This window comes from Oenanthe melanoleuca, linkage group LGE22 (assembly GCF_029582105.1).
Source record: "Oenanthe melanoleuca isolate GR-GAL-2019-014 linkage group LGE22, OMel1.0, whole genome shotgun sequence".
Taxonomy (NCBI): domain Eukaryota; kingdom Metazoa; phylum Chordata; class Aves; order Passeriformes; family Muscicapidae; genus Oenanthe; species Oenanthe melanoleuca.
This window is the reverse complement of record NC_079363.1, coordinates 1,406,782-1,426,063: the sequence shown is the minus strand read 5'-3', so window position 1 is coordinate 1,426,063 and position 19,282 is coordinate 1,406,782. Positions and strand designations below refer to the sequence as shown.

The window sequence follows — 19,282 nt, the reverse complement described above, 5'->3', positions numbered from 1 at the left end:
ATTCCTCCCCAGGCTGGGAATCAAGGACACCTCAGGGCTGGGAAATGGAAATAAAAATGAGTTTGGGGGGGTAAATTTGGGGGAAATTATTTCATTTGTGTGGGGCAGGGCAGGCACAGGCTCCTCACTCAGCTGGGATTTTGTGGGCAGGACAAGTGTAGGTTAAAGAGCAGCTTATCCTGATGTTTGTTTTCACTTTTTTGGGGGAAAAAAAGAAAAAAAAAAAAAAAAGGAAAAATAAAAATAAACTCTCTATTTTCTCTGGGTAAAAGAGATGAGGCAGCCCCAGGATCTCCATCCCTTGAAGGGACCCCAGGATCTCCATCCAGGAGGGAAATCTCAGCACCCTGACCAGAGAGAAAATCTCCAAATTTCCATCCAGGAGGGAAATCTCAGCACCCTGACCAGAGAGAAAACCTCCAAATTTCCATCCAGGAGGGAAATCTCAGCATCCTAAACAGAGAGAAAATCTCCAAATTTCCATCCAGGAGGGAAATCTCAGCATCCTAAACAGAGAGAAAACCTCCAAATTTCCATCCAGGAGGGAAATCTCAGCATCCTGACCAGAGAGAAAACCTCCAAATTTTCATCCAGGAGGGAAATCTCAGCATCCTAAACAGAGAGAAAATCCCCAAATTTCCATCCAGGAGGGAAATCTCAGCATCCTAAACAGAGAGAAAACCTCCAAATTTTCATCCAGGAGGGAAATCTCAGCATCCTAAACAGAGAGAAAATCCCCAAATTTCCATCCAGGAGGGAAATCTCAGCACCCTGACCAGAGAGAAAACCTCCAAATTTCCATCCAGGAGGGAAATCTCAGCATCCCATTGAGGGAGGACACCCCAGGATCTACAGCCAGGGAGGAAATTTCAACACCCTAACCAGAGAGGACACCTCAAAGTCCTGATCAAAGAGAAAATCTCCAAATTTCCATCCAGGAGGGAAATCTCAGCACCTCCATCCAGGGAGGAAATCTCCAAATCCCAACCCAGGGAGGAAATCTCCACATCCCAACCCAGGGAAGACACCCCAGCACCCCACCCAGGGCATAAGGGGTTAACATCTTGCCCAGGGTGGACACTGGGACATTCCACTTGGGGAGAGCACCCCAAAATCCAGATCCAGAGAGACACCCCAAAATCCAGGTCCAAGGAGACACCTCAAATCCTATCTGAGGAGGAAACCCCAAAATTCAGGTCCAGAGAGACACCCCAAAATCCAGATCCAGGGGACACCCCAAAGTCCAGGCCCAGGGAAGGGCCCCAGGCCATCACCCAGCCCTCCCTGCCATGGCTGCCATGAAATAAATTTCTGCTTTTTCCCGTGCTCAGGAGGAAGGAGCAGGAGCAGAATCCCCCCCTGGCACCCTCAGCTTTTATCAGGGCCCCCATAAAGATCTGGGGCTGCTGATAAAGGACCAGGCAGGAATTGCCCTGGCCATGGGGAAATTTAACTGCCATTAACTGCTGGCACAGGAGGCCAGAGAGGTTTTACAGCACCCTCATCACTCAGAAAAAATCCAACTTTGCTGCACAGGACACTCATCACATAGAAAATTCAACTTTGCTGCACAGGATACTCATCATACAAAAAAAAAAAAAAATCAACTTTGCTGCACAGGATACTCATCATACAAAAAAAAAAAAAATCAACTTTGCTGCACAGGACATTCATTACACAGAAAATTCAACTTTGAGCATCCTCTGCTCGTCAAGGATGGGATTCCTGGAGCAGAACAAGATCCAGGATCCCACTCAGGACTCTGCAGCAGGAGAAGGAAAAGGGAGAATCCCCCAGGACATGAACAAACCAATCCCAAAGGAATAAAAACATTCCAGGAGTCATTGTGGCAACGAACACAAAACTTTGCTGGGGATAAACTGATTTTCAGAACTGGGAATTGCTGTGGCTGACTCTGGGGAGGATTTCTGATTCCCTGCTTGGCTGCTGAGGCAGCAATGGGAACTTTGCAGGGATTTCAGGAAAATTCCAGGAAGGAAATTCCTGGGGGAAATCAGTTCCATCAGGAAAGCAAAGGGAACTTTCCTGCTTCAGATTCCTGGGATTTAGCCCCAGAAACTCCCTTTGGAACTGGGTGACAACTCTGGCACCACCAGCTGTGGGTTACATGAGTTACCAGCAGCATCCTCCATGCCCAAAAAAGAAGGAAAACTTTTTTTTTTTTTTTTTTTGGCTAAAAAATGTCCAGAGCAGGATCCATCCTGGCCACACCAGAGCTGTCTGCAGGAGGAGAACAGGAGGAGGAAAATGAAATGCTGGGAGCCAGCAGCTCAATTTAAATTTCTCAATTTAAATTCCAGCCCTGGAACCACTGAGGCTCAAAAAGGAGAAGTTTGCAGAGGCAGAAACGGGCTCAGCATCACTCAGGGGTCACCAGGTGCATGAAATGGGAAATTCCCTTTGGGAATGCTGGGCTGGGGGATTCCTCCTTCCCTACACAAACCCATCTCCCTGCAGATGCAAACACTGAGGTGAGAGCCCAAAGCATCAGAAAAGCAAAGAGAGAAGGGAGGGAAACGTTTGGTTGTGTGTGGAATTCCCATCCTCAGGAATTTCTGCTCAACTCAAGGATCTAAAATGAATGAAGTGATCCCACAGCTGCTCTCATGGCCTGAGGATGGATTCCACCACCCAAAAAACAACTTTTAGGATTTTCTCCTCCCGTGGGAGTGCTGGGAGTGGAGTTGGGTGAGGGCTCAGAACCCTGAGCCGGATTCTCCAGGTGCTTTGGGAGAGCCACGGCCCCTGCCTGGCTCAGTACAGAAAAATCACACACAAGCACAAAATAATCAGCATCAAATAAATCACATCAAATAAAGCCAAGGGTGCAGCAGGTGGAAGCTCATCCCTGGCTGGGTCCCTCAACAACTGCATCCCATATTCCACAGCATCCAGGGAAAACCTCGCTGGAGGTTTCTCCTCATTCTGCATTTCCCCCCCGGAATTTAATGAGCTTTGACAGGAGCCAGTGAAGGTTTGGGTTACAGGACCACATCCCCCAAAGCCAAGATGTTTTTAAAGCCCCAGCCCAGCCCTGGGGAGGGGAAAAAAGGGAAGGAGGGAGGGAGGGGAGGAGGGAGAGAGGAGAAAACAGCGGCTCCAGATAAGCAATTGTTAACATGATCCATATGGTTCCCAACGCGCCGCTCTGTTTAACCAAAATGATAATGGCAAAAGGGAAGAATGCAGCGGGGGCTCGGCGAGAACAAAGGCGGCTGCAGAACCTTCCCTGCTGCAGGAATTCCGAGCTGGGGAGCTCAAAACCCTTCCCTGATCCAGGAATTCTGAGCCGGGGAGCTCAAAACCCTTCCCTGATCCAGGAATTCCGAGCCGGGGAGCTCAAAACCCTTCCCTGATCCAGGAATTCTGATCTGGGGAGCTCAAAACCCTTCCCTGATCTCTGATCGAGGAATTCCGAGCCGGGGAGCTCAAAACCCTTCCCTGATCCAGGAATTCCGAGCTGGGGAGCTCAAAACCCTTCCCTGATCCAGGAATTCCGAGCTGGGGAGCTCAAAACCCTTCCCTGATCCAGGAATTCCGAGCTGGGGAGCTCAAAACCCTTCCCTGATCCAGGAATTCCGAGCCGGGGAGCACAAAACCCTTCCCTGATCTCTGATCCAGGAATTCTGAGCTGGGGAGCACAAAATCCTTCCCTGATCCAGGAATTCCGAGCCGGGGAGCTCAAAACCCTTCCCAGTTCCAGGAATTCTGAGCTGGGGAGCTCAAAACCCTTCCCAGTTCCAGGAATTCTGAGCTGGAAAGCACAAATTCCTTCCCTGCTCCGGGAATTGTGAGTGGAGAGAGCTGGGTGAGTAGAAAATCCTTCCCTGCTCCAGGAATTTCCAGCTGGGGAGCACAAAACCCTTCCCAGTTCCAGGAATTTCGAGCTGGAAAGCACAAAATCCTTTCCTGATCCAGGAATTCTGAGCTGGAAAGAACAAAACCCTTCCCTGCTGCAGGAATTCTGAGCTGGGAGAGCTGGGGAACACAAATCCCTTCCTTCATCCAGGAATTCCGAGCTGATGAGCACAAAACCTTCCCCAGTTCCAGGAATTCCGAGTTGGAAATCCCAAAACCCTTCCCAGCTGCAGGAATTCCGGGCAGGGACAGCCAGGGGAAGGGGTGCAGAGACCCCCGGCTGCTCCCCCATCCCCAAAGTGCCCCAAAATCCCCCCCGGGTCTCTCCTTCCCCCCCCCACCGCACAAAATCCCTCCGGCCAAAACACGCAGCGAAACCGCGGCAATAAAATAAATAAATCCCGTATTTCTACTACTATTAATAATCATTTCAGCAGGGATATTTTCCTGATGGGTAACTCGGGATGAGAGGATCCCATTCCCCCGGCTCTGGGATGGATTCAGCCCCGCTGTTTGTGTTATTGCAGGGAGCACAATTCAGTACGTGCCATTCATTATCCCGGCAGTGCCCCAAGAGAAAATGTCAACACGCTTCTGCTGCAGAGAGCTAAAACAAACGTTTAACGCGATAAACAACCGCCAGGCCTCGGCCCCCTCCGAAATGTTTAATTCGGAATCACCGCGAGAGCAAAAACAGCGCCCGCGTGGGAAAGGCTGGAAGGGAAAATCCTCAATTCCCACCAGGAAACCCAGCGGAGAGCACGGACACCCAATTCCGCCCAAAACTCCTGAAATCTGGCGCAAAACCAGAGCCATTGAGTGATAATGTTAATTTTTGTGATCCCGGAGTAAAGCTGGGAATGACGTGAGCCAGCACATGGCGCCTCCAAACTCAGGGGAATTAATTTATGCTGGAATACACAGCTGAAAGTGATTTTAACCCTTCCTGATCCTCTTCTTTTCCTCTGAGTGAAAAACGCCCGCTTCCCAAAAATATAAAAAAAATAAAAAAAAAAATAAAAAAAGGAGCTTTCAGGCAAAATTTCTATTTAAAAATCACCAGCAGCTCCTGAATGCCGCGAGTGTTTTGAAGGCGAGAGCTCCGGCGTGCGCTTGACGTGCGGGAGCGGCTGCGGGAGCGGCATTGTTCGTGTGAGGGAGGGATGGAGGGATGGAGAGAGGGAGGGAGGGATGAAGGGAGGGAGGGAGAGAGGGAGGGATGGATGGAGGGAGAGAGGGAGGGATAGAGGGATGGAGGGATGGAGGGATGGAGGGAGGGATGGATGGACGGACGGACGGACAATCGCACCGTGTGCCCCCTCTGGGATTCAGCCCGGGTTAGGATCAGGATCAGGATTAGCTCAGGCTGCCCCCGCAGCAGAGCCGGGCTCTTGTCACGGAGCCCTCGGGGGGCTGAGAGGGGAGGGACCCCCCAGAACCGGCAGCGGGGGTTGCCCCACTGCCCATTGCCCTATCGCCCTACTGCCCATTGCCCACTGCCCTATCGCCCCATTGCCCCATTGCCCACTGCCCTATTGCCCCATTGCCCACTGCCCCACTGCCCATTGCCCACTGCCCATTGCCCCACTGCCCCATTGCCCACTGCCCATTGCCCACTGCCCTATTGCCTACTGTCCACTGCCCCATTGCCCATCGCCCCATTGCCCCACTGCCCATCGCCCCACTGCCCCACTGCCCATCGCCCCACTGCCCATTGCCCACTGCCCATCGCCCCACTGCCCATTGCCCACTGCCCCACTGCCCATTGCCCACTGCCCCATGCCCACTGCCCCATTGCCCTATTGCCCATTGCCCCACTGCCCCACTGCCCACTGCCCACTGCCCCATTGCCCATTGCCCACTGCCCCACTGCCCACTGCCCCACTGCCCATTGCCCACTGCCCCACTGCCCCACTGCCCATTGCCCACTGCCCCACTGCCCCATCGCCCCACTGCCCATTGCCCACTGCCCCACTGCCCCATTGCCCATCGCCCCACTGCCCCACTGCCCACTGCCCCACTGCCCACTGCCCCATTGCCCCATCGCCCACTGCCCCACTGCCCACTGCCCCATTGCCCACTGCCCCACTGCCCCATTGCCCCATTGCCCCACTGCCCTATTGCCCATTGCCCCACTGCCCCATTGCCCCACTACCCACTGCCCCACTGCGATTCCCCCGCTCCCTGCCCAGCCCCGGCGCTTTCTCGGGGCACGCTCCGCACCCCGGGCTGCCCGGGGGCCGCTCCCGGCCCTGCCCGGCCCCGCTCACCTCCTCATGCCGGCGGGGCCCTCAGCGCAGCCCGGGCGGCCGAGCCGGGCGCCGCATCCTGCGGACAATGCGGGGCGGGCGCGGCGGCCCCGGGGCTGGGGCCGGGCTGGGGCTGGGGCCGGGGCCGGGGCCGCGGCCGGGGCCTGGGCAGGGGCTGCCCCCGCCTCCCACCGCCCCCCGACCGCCCCCCGACCGCCTCCCACCGCCCCCCGACCGCCCCCGAGGCGCTGCGGGGCGGAGCGGAGCCGAGAGCGGAGCGGGGAGAGCGGCGCTGAGCTCCGGACTGAGATGGGCACGGCTGGGCAGGGCTGGGCAGGGCTGGGGCAGAGCTGGGCAGAGCTGGGCAGGTCCTGGCAGGGTCCGGGCACAGCTGGGCAGGGTAGAGCTGGGCAGGTCCTGGCAGGGCTGGGGCAGAGCTGGGCAGGGCTGGGCAGGTCCTGGCAGGGTCCGGGCACAGCTGGGCAGGGTAGAGCTGGGCAGGTCCTGGCAGGGCTGGGGCAGAGCTGGGCAGGGTCCTGGCAGGGTCCGGGCACAGCTGGGCAGAGCTGGGCAGGGGCAGGGTAGAGCTGGGCAGGGCTGATCAGGGTCCTGGCAGGGTCAGGGCAGAGCTGGGCAGGGCTGATCAGGTCCTGGCAGGGCAGGGTAGAGCTGGGGCAGGGTCAGGGCTGGGCTGGGCAGAGCTGGGCAGGTCCTGGCAGGGGCAGGGTAGAGCTGGGCAGAGCAGGGCAGAGCTGGAGCGGCAGAGACCTCTGACCCCCCTGACCCTGAACCCCAATATCTCTGACCCTGCACCCCAAAATCCCTGACCCTTGAACCCCCAGCTCCCCATCACCCTGACCCCTGCACCCCCACATCTCTGACCCCTGCACCCCAACCACCCTGACCCTGAACCCCAAAATCTCTGACCCTGAACCCCCAAATCCCTGATCCAGAATCTCCCGGGACTGCAGAACCAGAACTTCCCAGGATTTTGGTTTTGGCTGTCCCCAAACCCGCATCCAGCGATCCCAACCCCTGAGACCCACAAAAGCAGCTGTAAAATCACATTTTCTGAGCTCCTGGTTTCCTTTTATTAAACCGGATTTCTCTTCTGCTCCGAGAATTCAGCCTCACCTCATTAACCCAGAAAAGCTGGATGGGAACAGCGGGGTCGCGCGATTTATTTTCACTAATCACTCGCCGCGATTCCTCCCAAAAATCGGCTCCTCATCAAGAGTCCCAGCCCGTTAATTAGCGCCGCGTTTGATCAGCACCAGGAGCCATCAGCAGAAATCCAGGCTGACACTTTCCCCTCACGGACTCGGCGCTTGCTCCTCTCCCCCAGGGAGGCACAAATTCCACAGCTCGAGCTGGGTTTGAACAGGAAAATTTGATAATCCCGGGGCTGGGACATGTGATGTTGGAGGGGTGACACCTCCCTCTGATGCTTTGATTGGGGCAGATAAAATAAGGGATTTAAAAGCAGTTTATTTATTTATCAATTATATTTTTATTCAATTTTTCTTTTAATAATTATTTTTTGTTATTTTAGTATTTCAACATTTTAATTTTTATTATTTATTTTACTTTATATATTTATATATTTATATATTTATATATTTATATATAAATTTATTTATTTATTTATTTATTTATTTATTTCTATTTCCCCCAATATTTTAATTTTGACTATTTTAATATTAATATCTATTTAGCGTTTATATTTATTGAAGGTCCTTCAGGTGCATTTCAGGCAAACAGAACCCCCTAAAAATGGGTCACTAGATTCCATATTTTTCTAATTTTGGCCCATTTGCAGATTGGGGGTTAATCTCCTAATAACAACTTCAGCTAATGAAGTAATTTCCCCCAAGTTTGCTCCTCAAAACTCACTTTTATTTCCATTTCTCAGGGTTTGATTTATAATATAAACAAACTGCTTTTTATTCCCTTAATTTCGTCCTTATTTTGGAAAATACGAAAGCTGAAATGCCAAGGCATCCCTTGGCTAAATGTCCGGTTTAAATAATTAATTTCATTTAAATAAATAATTTAAAGAAATAAGTTAAAGAAATAATTTAAAGAAATAGCTGGAAATCGGGAAAATGGGATTTGGGAATGGAGCTGGGATTGGGGAAAATGGGATTGAGGGTGGGGGATCAGTTCTGGGGGTTTTGGGGGATCAGTTCTGGGGTTTTGGGGGATCAGTTCTGGGTTTTTGGGGTGTTTTTCTCTCACAGGAGCTGCGGGATCCGCAGGGAATCCCCCTCTGCCCCCCGCAGCCCCCGGGCCCGATTAGATTCGGTGAAAATCCAGCGCAGGGTTTGGAAGGTTAATGAGCGCCGGGCTCTGCAGCCGGTTCAGCCCTCGGCCAGAGGAAACCGGAGCGGGCAGTGCCCTGCCAGGACCCAAAATGGGAACTCAGAGCGGGCAGTGCCCTGCCAGGACCCAAAATGGGAAACCAGAGCTGGCACTGCCCTGCCAGGACCCAAAATGGGAACTCAGAGCTGGCACTGCCCTGCCAGGACCCAAAATGGGAGCTCAGAGCTGGCACTGCCCTTCTGTCCCCTCCTGTCCCCTCCTGTCCCCTCCTGTCCCCCCGGCCCCCCGCCCCCCAGGGTGCAGCCCCCTCCCCAAATCCCCCTTCCCTCCCCTTTCCCTGTGCTCGTGTTTCCCTTTGCCTCCCCCGGGGGGCCATGAAGGGACCGCGGTGCCCCCCTCGGTTGGGGGTCCCGGCGCCCCCCGGCTCAGCAGCCCCGGGGCTGTGTAACCCCCTCCCCACTTTGGTGCCCCGTAAATCCCCCACGTGTTTCCAATAAACCGGGTTTATCACTCGGGCTGGTAAATCTGGGCTCGGCTTTGCTGGGGGAGCCCCCCCGGCCCTGCCCGGGGGTTCGCTGGGGCTGGGGGTCCCCAGTGGGGCCAGCTCGGGGCTGTGGTGGCCACTGAGCCTCTGCTGGGGCGATGGGGTGGGGCTGGGCTGGGGTCACCACGGCCCCAAAAATTGGGGTGGCCCAAATCTCATGGGACCCCAAACCCCCTGGGACCACCCCAGGACCCTCCGGGCCCTGTCCAGGCTCCCTCCCATCCCTCCATCCCAGTTCCAGTATCCTCATCCCAGTTCCAGTATCCCCATCCCAGTTCCAGTATCCTCATCCCAGTTCCAGTCCCTCCATCCCAGTTCCAGTATCCCCATCCCAGTGCCAGTATCCTCATCCCAGTTCCAGTATCCTCATCCCAGTTCCAGTATCCCCATCGCAGTTCCAGTCCCTCCATCCCAGTTCCAGTATCCCCATCCCAGTGCCAGTATCCTCATCCCAGTTCCAGTATCCTCATCCCAGTTCCAGTATCCTCATCGCAGTTCCAGTCCCTCCATCCCAGTTCCAGTTCCTCCATCCCAGTTCCAGTCCCTCCATCCCAGTTCCAGTTCCTCCATCCCAGTTCCAGCCCACACCAGGTTTCACTTGGGCACCACCAGCACAAATCTGAGCTCCAGAACGAGCTGGGCTACCAGCCGCGGCTCTGGGCTACCAGCCGCGGCTCTGGGCTCTGTGTTGGGACCAGGGTTAGAGGTGACAGAATTCAGAACATTTCCGATTCTCATCCTCATCCTCCAGCTCGGCTGCTCACCGTTCGTTCCTCCCCAGAGCGATTTTTGGGGGGATTCAGGGGAAATCTCGGCCACAGGGACAGCGCTGGTGGCACCTCGGGGCTCTGTGACCATCTCGGGGTTCTGTGGCCACCTCGAGGGTTCTGTGGCCACCTTGGGGCTCTGTCGCCACCTCGTGGCCGCGGCTCCTCGCCCAGACCCCGAGCGGAGCCCCCCGAGCTCTGCTCGGTGCCTTCGGGATGAAGGGCAGGACGCCCCGGGATTCGGGATTTGGGATTTGGGATTCGGGATTCGGGATTTGGGATTCGGGACTCGGGATTTGGGATTCGGGACTCGGGATTCGGGATTCGGGATTCGGAAGCAGAGCCTGTCGTGGCTGCACAGACGGACAAACGTCGCCGCTTGGGCTTGCTCAGACATGGCGCAGTGGCCCAAATTTGTTCCGTGTTCGGGACAGGAGCTGCCCCGGGCGCTGCTCTGTGAGGTCAGGGGGGTTCCACTCGCCCAGGACACCCCGAGAGGAGAACCGGGCTGGCAACCGAACCGGGCTGGCAACGGAACCGCGCTGGGACCCGAACTAGGCTGGCAGCGGAACCAGGGTGGTACCTGAACCGAGCTGGTACCTGAACCGAGCTGGTACCTGAACCAGGCTCTCACCCGAGCCATGCTGGGACCCGAACCAGGCTGGCACCCGACCCGGGCCGGCTCCCGAGCCGTGCTGGCCCCGCTGAGCCTCGCCCTGCTCCTGCTGGCCCTGCGTGGCCACTGCGATGACACCGTGGCCGCCAGCGTGGGCCGGCACACCATGGGCCGCATCGCCGAGCTGCTGGGCAGCTCCGAGTGCCGGCAGCTGCAGGCGGAGCTGGAGAGCCCCGAGGAGGAGCTGGAGCTGCCGGAGCCGCCGCAGCCCGAGGGGATCGTCCCCGGCCGCCGCCGCAGGGACAGCCGCGGCCAGCGGGGATGCTCGGAAGCGCTGCGCTTCTGGCTGGTGACGGCGGGCGAGGTGACGACCTGGGACCGCCTGGTGCGCGCCCTCCGCCACATCGGGCGCTCCGACATCGCCGGGGAGCTGGGCAAGAACCTGAACCAGGACCGGAGCCTGGAGCTGCGCAGGAACGTGGAGCGGTACGGCAGCAGCGTGCAGCACCTCAGCTCCCGGCAGCTGCAGCCCGCGGGGCCGCGGGCCAGGAGGGCTCCGCTGCCCGGGGAGATGCTCTTCGAGCGGCACCCGCCCTCCCAGTACAGCCGCGGGCTCCTGGGCTGGCTCCGGCCCGTGGCTCTGGGCGTGCTGGGAGCCTTCCTCACCTCCGTGCTGCTCACGGGCACGCTGATGTACTGGTGCCACTGGAGGAGGCTGCTGGGCGCCTGAAAAGAGCCGCAGTAAAACCCCGTGGGGGCATTGACACCCCGAGATGGGCTCTGTGTGTTCTCCTTGCCTCGTCCAGGTGGCCACTGGTCACTAGCCACGGCCCCAGGTGCTGTGCCCGGCTCTGGGGGTGGAGCTGGGCAAAGCTCCCTTGGCCAAATCCCGGCTGCAGCCTCAGCCTGCGAACCTGAGCGCTCAAAGGAGCCAAAAAACTCCCAAATTCCAGGTGGGAAAGGAGCAGAGCGCTGGAATTCTCTCTGCTGCTGAGCTGTTTGTGGTGAGAGGTGAGTGGTGACGCCCAGACCTGAGCCAGGGCTGTGGCACAGACGTTTTGTGCTGTTCGGGGATTTTTTTGGGTCCTGGTTCAGCATCACAAACCCCACTCGAGCCTCACCGGGAGCGCCTGGGCTGAAAAACAAAAAAAAAGAGAAAAACCTCGACCCACAATAAAAGACAAACGCAGAGCCCCACCAAGGCTCTGGCTTCAGCAAAGCTGTCCGGGAATCTGAGTGCTCAGAGGAGCCAAAAAAATCCCAAATTCCAGGTGGGAAAGGAGCAGAGCGCTGGAATTCTCTGCTGGGTCCTCCGGCTGTTCCTGGGCTGATGTTGGAGGTGAGAGGGGAGTGGTGACACCCACACCTGAGCCAGGGCTGTGACTTTGTGCTCTTCGGGGATTTTTTGGGTCGCAGCTTTCCTGAAGCCACAGCCTCGGTGGGCTCTGGGTTTGTCTTTTATTGAGGGTCCAGGTTTTTCACAGAGAAACACAAAAATCCCCCCAAAAAATGGCCCAAAAAGTCCTAAAATCTGCACTGGAACAACCCCAAACCTGTCAAAATTCCAGAGATTGTTGGGAAAAATATCAGGAAAAATCCAGCCTTAACAACCCAGAAAAATCCCTCAAAATTTGCACAGAGAAATGCAAAAATCCACAAAAACCATATGAAAAATGGCCCCAAAAGTCCTAAAATCTGCACTGGAATATCCTAAACCTGTCAAAGTTCCAAGGATTGTTGGGAAAAATATCAGGAAAAATCCAGGATAAATTCAGACTGAACAACCCAGTAAAATTCCTCAAAATTTGCACTAAAATGCAAAAATCCCCCAGAAATTGCTGGAGAAAACTGCAGAGGGAAAACTCTGAATACCTGAACGTCTGCACAGGGTGTTGCAACAGCTGCAATTTTTGTGTGTGAGGATCCTAAATCCACAAAAATCCCACCTGGGCCTGGCTGGGATCCATCCTTGGGGTCCTGGATGCTGAAATCAAACCTGGGTCTGGCTGTAATTAGAATTAAACCTGAATTTTGAATCCAGGGATTCAAATTTGCATCAATGCAACCCTGTGAGCCCTGGAGAAGGAAGGAGGTGGCAGAGCAGGGTGACCTTGAATCTCTGGATATGGGAGCAACATTTTCTGTGTTAAATACTTCAAAAAGATTAAAAGGTAAATATAAGATTTATTTAAATTTAAAAGGTATTTAAAAGGTAAATGAGGATGTGGTTGGAGCACTTGGGTGAGTGAAACAAGACTTTTGTTACAACCTTTAAAATTTAAATTTTAAAGTTCAAAAATTAAATTAAATTTAAAAAGTAAATAAAGTTCTTAAATAAAAATTTTGAATAAAATTAAATAAAAAGTAAATTAAATAAAAATTAAATGAAATAAAAAGAAATTAAATAAAAATTAAATTAAATAAAAATTAAATTAAATAAAAATAAATTAAATAAAAATTAAATGAAATAAAAATTAAATTAAAAAGTAAATTAAATAAAAATTAAATTAAATAAAAATAAATTAAATATTACATTAAATAAAAAATTAAATTAAATTAAAAAAAAAATTAAATTGAATTTAGTTCTCCTGCAGCAGTTTGGGTTTGCAGGAACAGGATGTGTCACCTACAGCAGCAGCCAGAAAATTCTGGGATGGGGCTGGGATGAGCTTTGAGTTGTCCTGGGGGGTTTCAAAGCCTTGAAACCCCCCCCACCCCCCAAAAATAATTCCTGGATTGTCCTTCAGAGCAGAACACCCAAATTTCAGATTCCACCTCCTGGGTCCTGCCCTGTCCGAGCCGATTCTGGGGAGGGAACAGAACCACAGGGCAGCCAGGGGCAGTCGTTAGAACAAATGGACACAAACTCCTTATTGCGAATTCCGAAGTAAAAAAAAGATGTTACAGTGCAAAGGAACTGAGGAAGGTCAGGCACGGAGCTGCCGGCGCCTTCCTCCCGTCCCCAGCCCCATCATCATCCTCCTCCAGCCCCATCATCATCATCATCATCATCATCATCATCATCCTCCAGCCCCATCATCCTCCTCCAGCCCCATCATCATCATCATCATCATCATCATCATCCTCCTCCAGCCCCATCATCCTCCAGCTCCATCATCCTCCAGCCCCATCATCATCATCATCATCATCATCATCCTCCAGCCCCATCATCCTCCAGCCCCATCATCCTCCTCCAGCCCCATCATCCTCCTCCAGCCCCATCATCATCATCATCATCATCATCATCATCATCATCATCATCATCATCATCATCATCATCATCATCATCCTCCTCCAACCCCATCCTCCTCCCCTCCCCCAGCCCCATCATCATCCTCCTCCAGCTCCATCATCATCCTCCAGCCCCATCATCCTCCTCCAGCTCCATCATCATCATCATCATCATCCTCCAGCTCCATCATCATCCTCCTCCAGCCCCATCATCCTCCAGCCCCATCATCATCCTCCAGCTCCATCATCATCCTCCAGCTCCATCATCATCATCATCCTCCTCCAGCTCCATCATCATCCTCCAGCCCCATCATCATCATCATCATCCTCCTCCAGCCCCATCATCATCCTCCAGCCCCATCATCATCATCATCATCATCATCATCCTCCAGCCCCATCATCATCATCCTCCAGCCCCATCATCCTCCTCCAGCCCCATCATCATCCTCCAGCCCCATCATCATCATCATCACCATCATCCTCCAGCTCCATCATCATCCTCCAGCTCCATCATCATCATCATCATCATCATCCTCCTCCTCCTCCGCCCGGGGGGGCAGAACAGAGAAAACCGCGGGGAGCGCGGCAGGGCGGCTGAGAGAGGGGAGACCCGGCCCTGGGGCACAGCTGGGCACAGCTGGGCACAGCTGGAAACTCTGGGCACAGCTGGACACTGCTGGAAACTCTGGGCACAGCTGGACACGGCTGGGCACAGCTGGGCACAGCTGGAAACTCTGGGCACAGCTGGACACTGCTGGGCACAGCTGGTCACAGGCACAGCTGGGCACAGCTGGACCTCCGCCCCAGGTTTTTGGGGCCCCCCCCCAGCCCCCGAGATGGTCCCCGCAGCTCGGGCTGAGCCCCACAACACCCCTGTGAGGCAGGGAACGAGAATTCCACTGGGAACTGGGAATCCTCCCCCCCTGCTCCCAGTTAAACCAGCGCTGCCAGCGGGGGTGGCACTGGGAGGGGCTTTGCTGGAACCGGCCTCAAGCAGCAGCAAAATCCACATTTCAAACCTCACAATTGTGTTCCTTGTGCCAAGGAATTCCCAAAGTGACCAAAAAACTCCAAGGAAAAGCAATTCCAAGGTGATGCCTGGGGCGTTCAGGGTTAAATCCTGCCTTGGTGCCCAGCTCAGGAACTGGGGGCAGCTGGGGGGTCCCAGTCCCAGTCTGGGGGCAGCTGGGGGGTCCCCGCCCAGTTTGGGGGCAGCTGGGGGGTCCCAGTCCCAGTTTGGGGGCAGCTGGGGGGTCCCAGCCCCGCTGGAGCCCCCACAGGACCCCAGTGCCCCCGTCCCTGTCACTGCAGGGGGACACCACAGACCCCAGTAGGGAAGGGGAGGCCAGAACTGGGAGCACTGGGAGCACTGGGGGGGCAGCAGGAGCCCCCAGAGCCCCCAGCACGGAGCTGCTGCCCCCCAAATCCCCCAGGGAAGGACTCAGGGGGGGTTTGGGTCCTTTCTTGGGGTTTTTAGTGCAAGTGGTGGGGGCTGCAGGGTGAGGGATGAGGGGCTGTAGGATGAGAAGTTACAGGTGAGGAATTACAGGATTAGGGGTTATAGGATGGGGGTTACAGGATGAGGAGTTACAGGTGAGGGGCTGAAGGATGAGAGGTTATGGGATGAGGAATTACAGGTGAGAATTAACAGGATTAGGGGTTATAGGATGAAGGGTTTTAGGATGGGGGGGTTATAGGATGAAGGGTTACAGGTGAGGAATTACAGATGAGGAGTTACAGGATGAAGAGTTACAGGATGAGTGGTTACAGGTAAGAGGTTACAGGATTTGGGGGTACAGGATTGGGGGTCCCAGCTGAGGGGCTGCAGGGTGAGCAGTTACAGGCTGAGCCATCACATCATCATCATCATCATCATCATCATCATCATCATCATCATCATCATCATCATCATCATCATCATCATCATCATCATCCTCCTCTCCTGCCACAGCAGAGCCAGCACCGAGCACCCCCCTCTGCCTGGGGCCACGTTTTGGGATCCCCAAATTTTGGATCCCCACATTTTGGATCCCCACATTTTAGGAGCTCCCACATTTGGGATCACCACATTTGGGAGCCCCACATTTTGGGAGCCCCACATTTTGGGATCCCCCACATTTTGGGAGCCCCCACATTTTGGAGCCCCCACATTTGGATCCCCACATTTTGGAAGTCCCACATTTTGGGATCCCCCACATTTTGGGATCCCACATTTGGGATCACCACATTTTGGATCCCCACATTTTGGAGCCCCACATTTGGGATCCCCACATTTTGGATCCTCACATTTGGGATGCCCACATTTTAGGGGTCCCACATTTGGGATCACCATGTTTGGGAGCCCCACATTTTGGGACCCCACATTTTGGGATCCCCACATTTTGGATCCCCACATTTTGGATCCCCACATTTTGGATCCCCACATTTTAGGAGCCCCACATTTGGGATCCCCACATTTTGGGAGCCCCACATTTTGGGATCCCCACATTTTGGGATCCCCACATTTTGGGATCCCCACATTTTAGGAGCCCCACATTTTGGGATCTCCCCATTTTGGGATCCCCACGTTTTGGGATCCCCACATTTTAGGAGCCCCACATTTTGGGATCCCCACATTTTGGGGGTCCCACCTGCCTGAGCCAGGGGAGCCCCGAGCAGCCCCAAACACCAAAATCCTTCCAAAGCCTCTCCTGCTCCTCACCCTGCCCCACAAAACCTCCCTGGAATTTGGGGATGCCCAGAGGGGGAGGAGGAGAGAGAAACCAACAGGGAAATAACTGGGACACCACGACAACCTTCCCTTGTCCAGTGAAAAGGGTAACTTTTATTTCATTTCGTTTTCTTTTGGCTTTTATTAATTGTTAATCATGTTGGGTATGAGCCACCATGCAGTTTCTAATACACTAATCTTCACTATTGAGCTTTTACAGCTTGGGTTTGGTTTGTTTGTTTAATTTTATTTTATTTTTGCAGCAGAAAAATCACTCCAGCTCAATGTGGCCTCTACAGGCCATGGGGTTACCTGAATTTATTTTATTTTTTTTTTTTTTTTTTCAAGGTTGCCTTCTATATTTTAAGGAAAGGTGAAGAGGGAAGTGAATAAAGCAGCTTGGACTGGCATTTCATAAATGCACTTTGGGAGTCACAAATGAACCCAAAAGGAGATTTTAGGGGTGGGGGAGGGAAGGGAACTCCTTGGTGTGGTTGTGAATTTTGGCTTCATTCCCTCACCCCCCCCTTTACCTGAACCCCAAAACCCCAAATCCAGATTGGGAATTCCCTGCTGGGATTTGGAGACTTGGGTGGGGGACACATGAAGGTCCCTGAGACTTTTTTTCCCAAAATTTCCTCCAACTTTGGCTTCACCCAGTGAAGACCCTGAAGGGAGAAACATCTACCCTGGGAAAAAAAGCAAATCAAAAAAACAAAACAAACAAACAAACAAACAAAAAAAAAAAAAAAAAAAACAAAAAAACAAAAAAAAAACCAACCCCCAAACACCCCTGAACCCTTTTTTTGAGCAGAACAACCAACTCCAGCTCCTCCCTCCCCTTCCTGCTCAGGAACCTTGTGTCCCACATTAATAAAACCTTAAAAAAAATAATATATATCCAGAGTTTGAAGGGACTTTTTTTTTTTTTTATTATTATTATTTTCAAGTCATGGAGCAGCTTCATGAGTTGCCAGCACAAATGCCAACACACCAAGACTCAGCCCAGCCTAAGAACAATTTAAAGTTCAGCCAAATCTTGCATAGAAGTGGTCGACTTATTGCACATTGGAACCCAAAAATAAACATTTCTGCTGCTGCAAATATCACCTGCAATAAAGCTTTTCTTAAAAGCTGTTTGGAAGGGGGATTGGGTTTCAGTTTGGAATTTTTTTTGTTGTTGTTGTTGTATTTTATTTCATATTTTTTTTCTTCTTTGGGGGATATTTCCTGGCTATCTAAAATCTAAGGACAACAGAAAAATCTTAAAAAAATAAAAATAACCATGGACAATGGCATAAGCCAGAAGCCATTCTATAATTTTTGTAGTTCTTTGTATTTACAAAAAGGCATGCCAATAAAATAAAATGATATATTACAGTATTTATAATATTCTCTTAAAAAGTTCAACCACACTTTTCAGCTATTTTTTTCCTTTTTTGTGTTTTTTTTTTTTTTTTTGTGCTGTTTACAACGTAGCCTGTACATATGTATGTAATTTTTTTTTGTTTCTTTGTAATTATTTTTTATTATGATACATCCCATCCTAGAGCAATGGGGGCAGATGGCTGCTGCTTGGGTTTGGGTTATTTTAGGTGATTCCTGTCGTTTTTCTGCCTTTATGGGATTATGCAAACTGAGATCCATCCTCTCATCAAGCTCTGCTATCTTGGGGTTTTTTGGTGTTTTTTTTCCTGTTAGTTTGAGGCTGTTTCTTTATTTTTAATGTCACCCCTGCAGTGAAATTTGGATTCCCCTCGTTGGTGCCACCACCCTGGTTGTGAAGGGACACCCCAGGATGGGGCTGGGACACCCCAGGATGGATTTGGGACACCCCAGGATGGATTTGGGACACTCCAGGATGGATTTGGGGACATCCCAGGATGGATTTGGGACACTCCAGGATGGATTTGGGACACCCTAGGATGGAATTCTGGAGTTGGGCACACTCTAAGATGGATTTGGGACACTCCAGGATGGATCTGGGACACCCCAGGATGGATCTGGGACACTCTAAGATGGATTTGGGACACTCCAGGATGGATTTGGGACACTCTAAGATGGATTTGGGACACTCCAGGATGGATTTGGGACACCCCAGGATGGATTTGGGACACCCCAGGATGGATCTGGGACACTCTAAGATGGATTTGGGACACTCCAGGATGGATTTGGGACACCCCAGGATGGGGCTGGGACACTCCAGGATGAGGGGGGTTGGCCTGAGAAGGGGCTGGGACACCCCAGGGTGGGGCTGGGACACCCCAAGATGGATTGGGGACGCTCCAGGGTGCAGAATGGAGCTGGGGACACCCCATGGTGGAGCTGGGGACACCCCAGGACAGAAATCTGGAGTTGGGGACACCCCAGGATAGAATTCTGGATTTGGGGACACTCCAGGACAGATTTAGGGACACCCCAGGGATGGATTTGGGGATCAGGAGCTGCTGCTGCTCCTTCTGCTGCAGTTTGGGCCAGCCCAGAGCCAGCTCTGCCTGCCCCAGCCTGGGCTGCCAAAGGGGGGGAGGCACCCAGCTGCACCCCAAAACTCCTCCTGCTGCCCCCCAAAACCCCTCCTGGTGCACCCCAAAACCCCTCCTGCTGCCCCCCAAAACTCCTCTGGCTTCACCCCAAAACTCTTCTGGCTTCACCCCAAATCCCTTCCAGCTGCACCCCAAAACCCCTCCTGGTGCACCCCAAATCCCTTCCAGCTGCACCCCAAAACCCCTCCTGGTGCACCCCAAAACTCCTCTGGTTTCACCCCAAAACTCTTCTGGCTTCACCCCAAAACTCTTCTGGCTTCACCCCAAAACCCCTCCTGCTGCCCCCCAAATCCCTTCCTGTTGCACCCCTAAAACTCCTCCAGCTGCACCCCAAAACCCCTCCTGGTGCACCCCAAAACCCCTCCTGGTGCACCCCAAAACTCCTCTGGCTTCACCCCAAAACCCCTCCTGCTGCCCCCAA

At 53.2% G+C, this 19,282-nt stretch overlaps 1 protein-coding gene and 1 long non-coding RNA gene across 2 annotated transcripts; one reads left to right on the top strand and one right to left on the bottom strand.

Moving 5' to 3' along the window:
- The first annotated feature begins 10,255 nt into the window (after positions 1-10,255).
- Positions 10,256-11,150, top strand: TMDD1 (transmembrane and death domain 1). The gene has a single exon (XM_056515020.1). The coding sequence runs from the start codon at positions 10,403-10,405 to the stop codon at positions 11,105-11,107; it is 705 nt and encodes a 234-aa protein (XP_056370995.1). The 5' UTR covers positions 10,256-10,402; the 3' UTR covers positions 11,108-11,150.
- A 6,368-nt stretch (positions 11,151-17,518) lies between these two features.
- Positions 17,519-18,947, bottom strand: LOC130265750 (uncharacterized). Its single transcript, XR_008842667.1, has 2 exons — positions 18,289-18,947; positions 17,519-18,215 (listed from the first exon to the last, which is right to left on the bottom strand). It is a non-coding gene; the product is annotated as an uncharacterized LOC130265750 (long non-coding RNA).
- Positions 18,948-19,282: the final 335 nt, after the last annotated feature.

What these genes read in the sequence shown, in the direction of transcription:
- TMDD1 (XM_056515020.1), top strand. Translation starts at nt 10,403, where the DNA reads ATGCTGGGACCCGAACCAGGCTGGCACCCGACCCGGGCCGGCTCCCGA.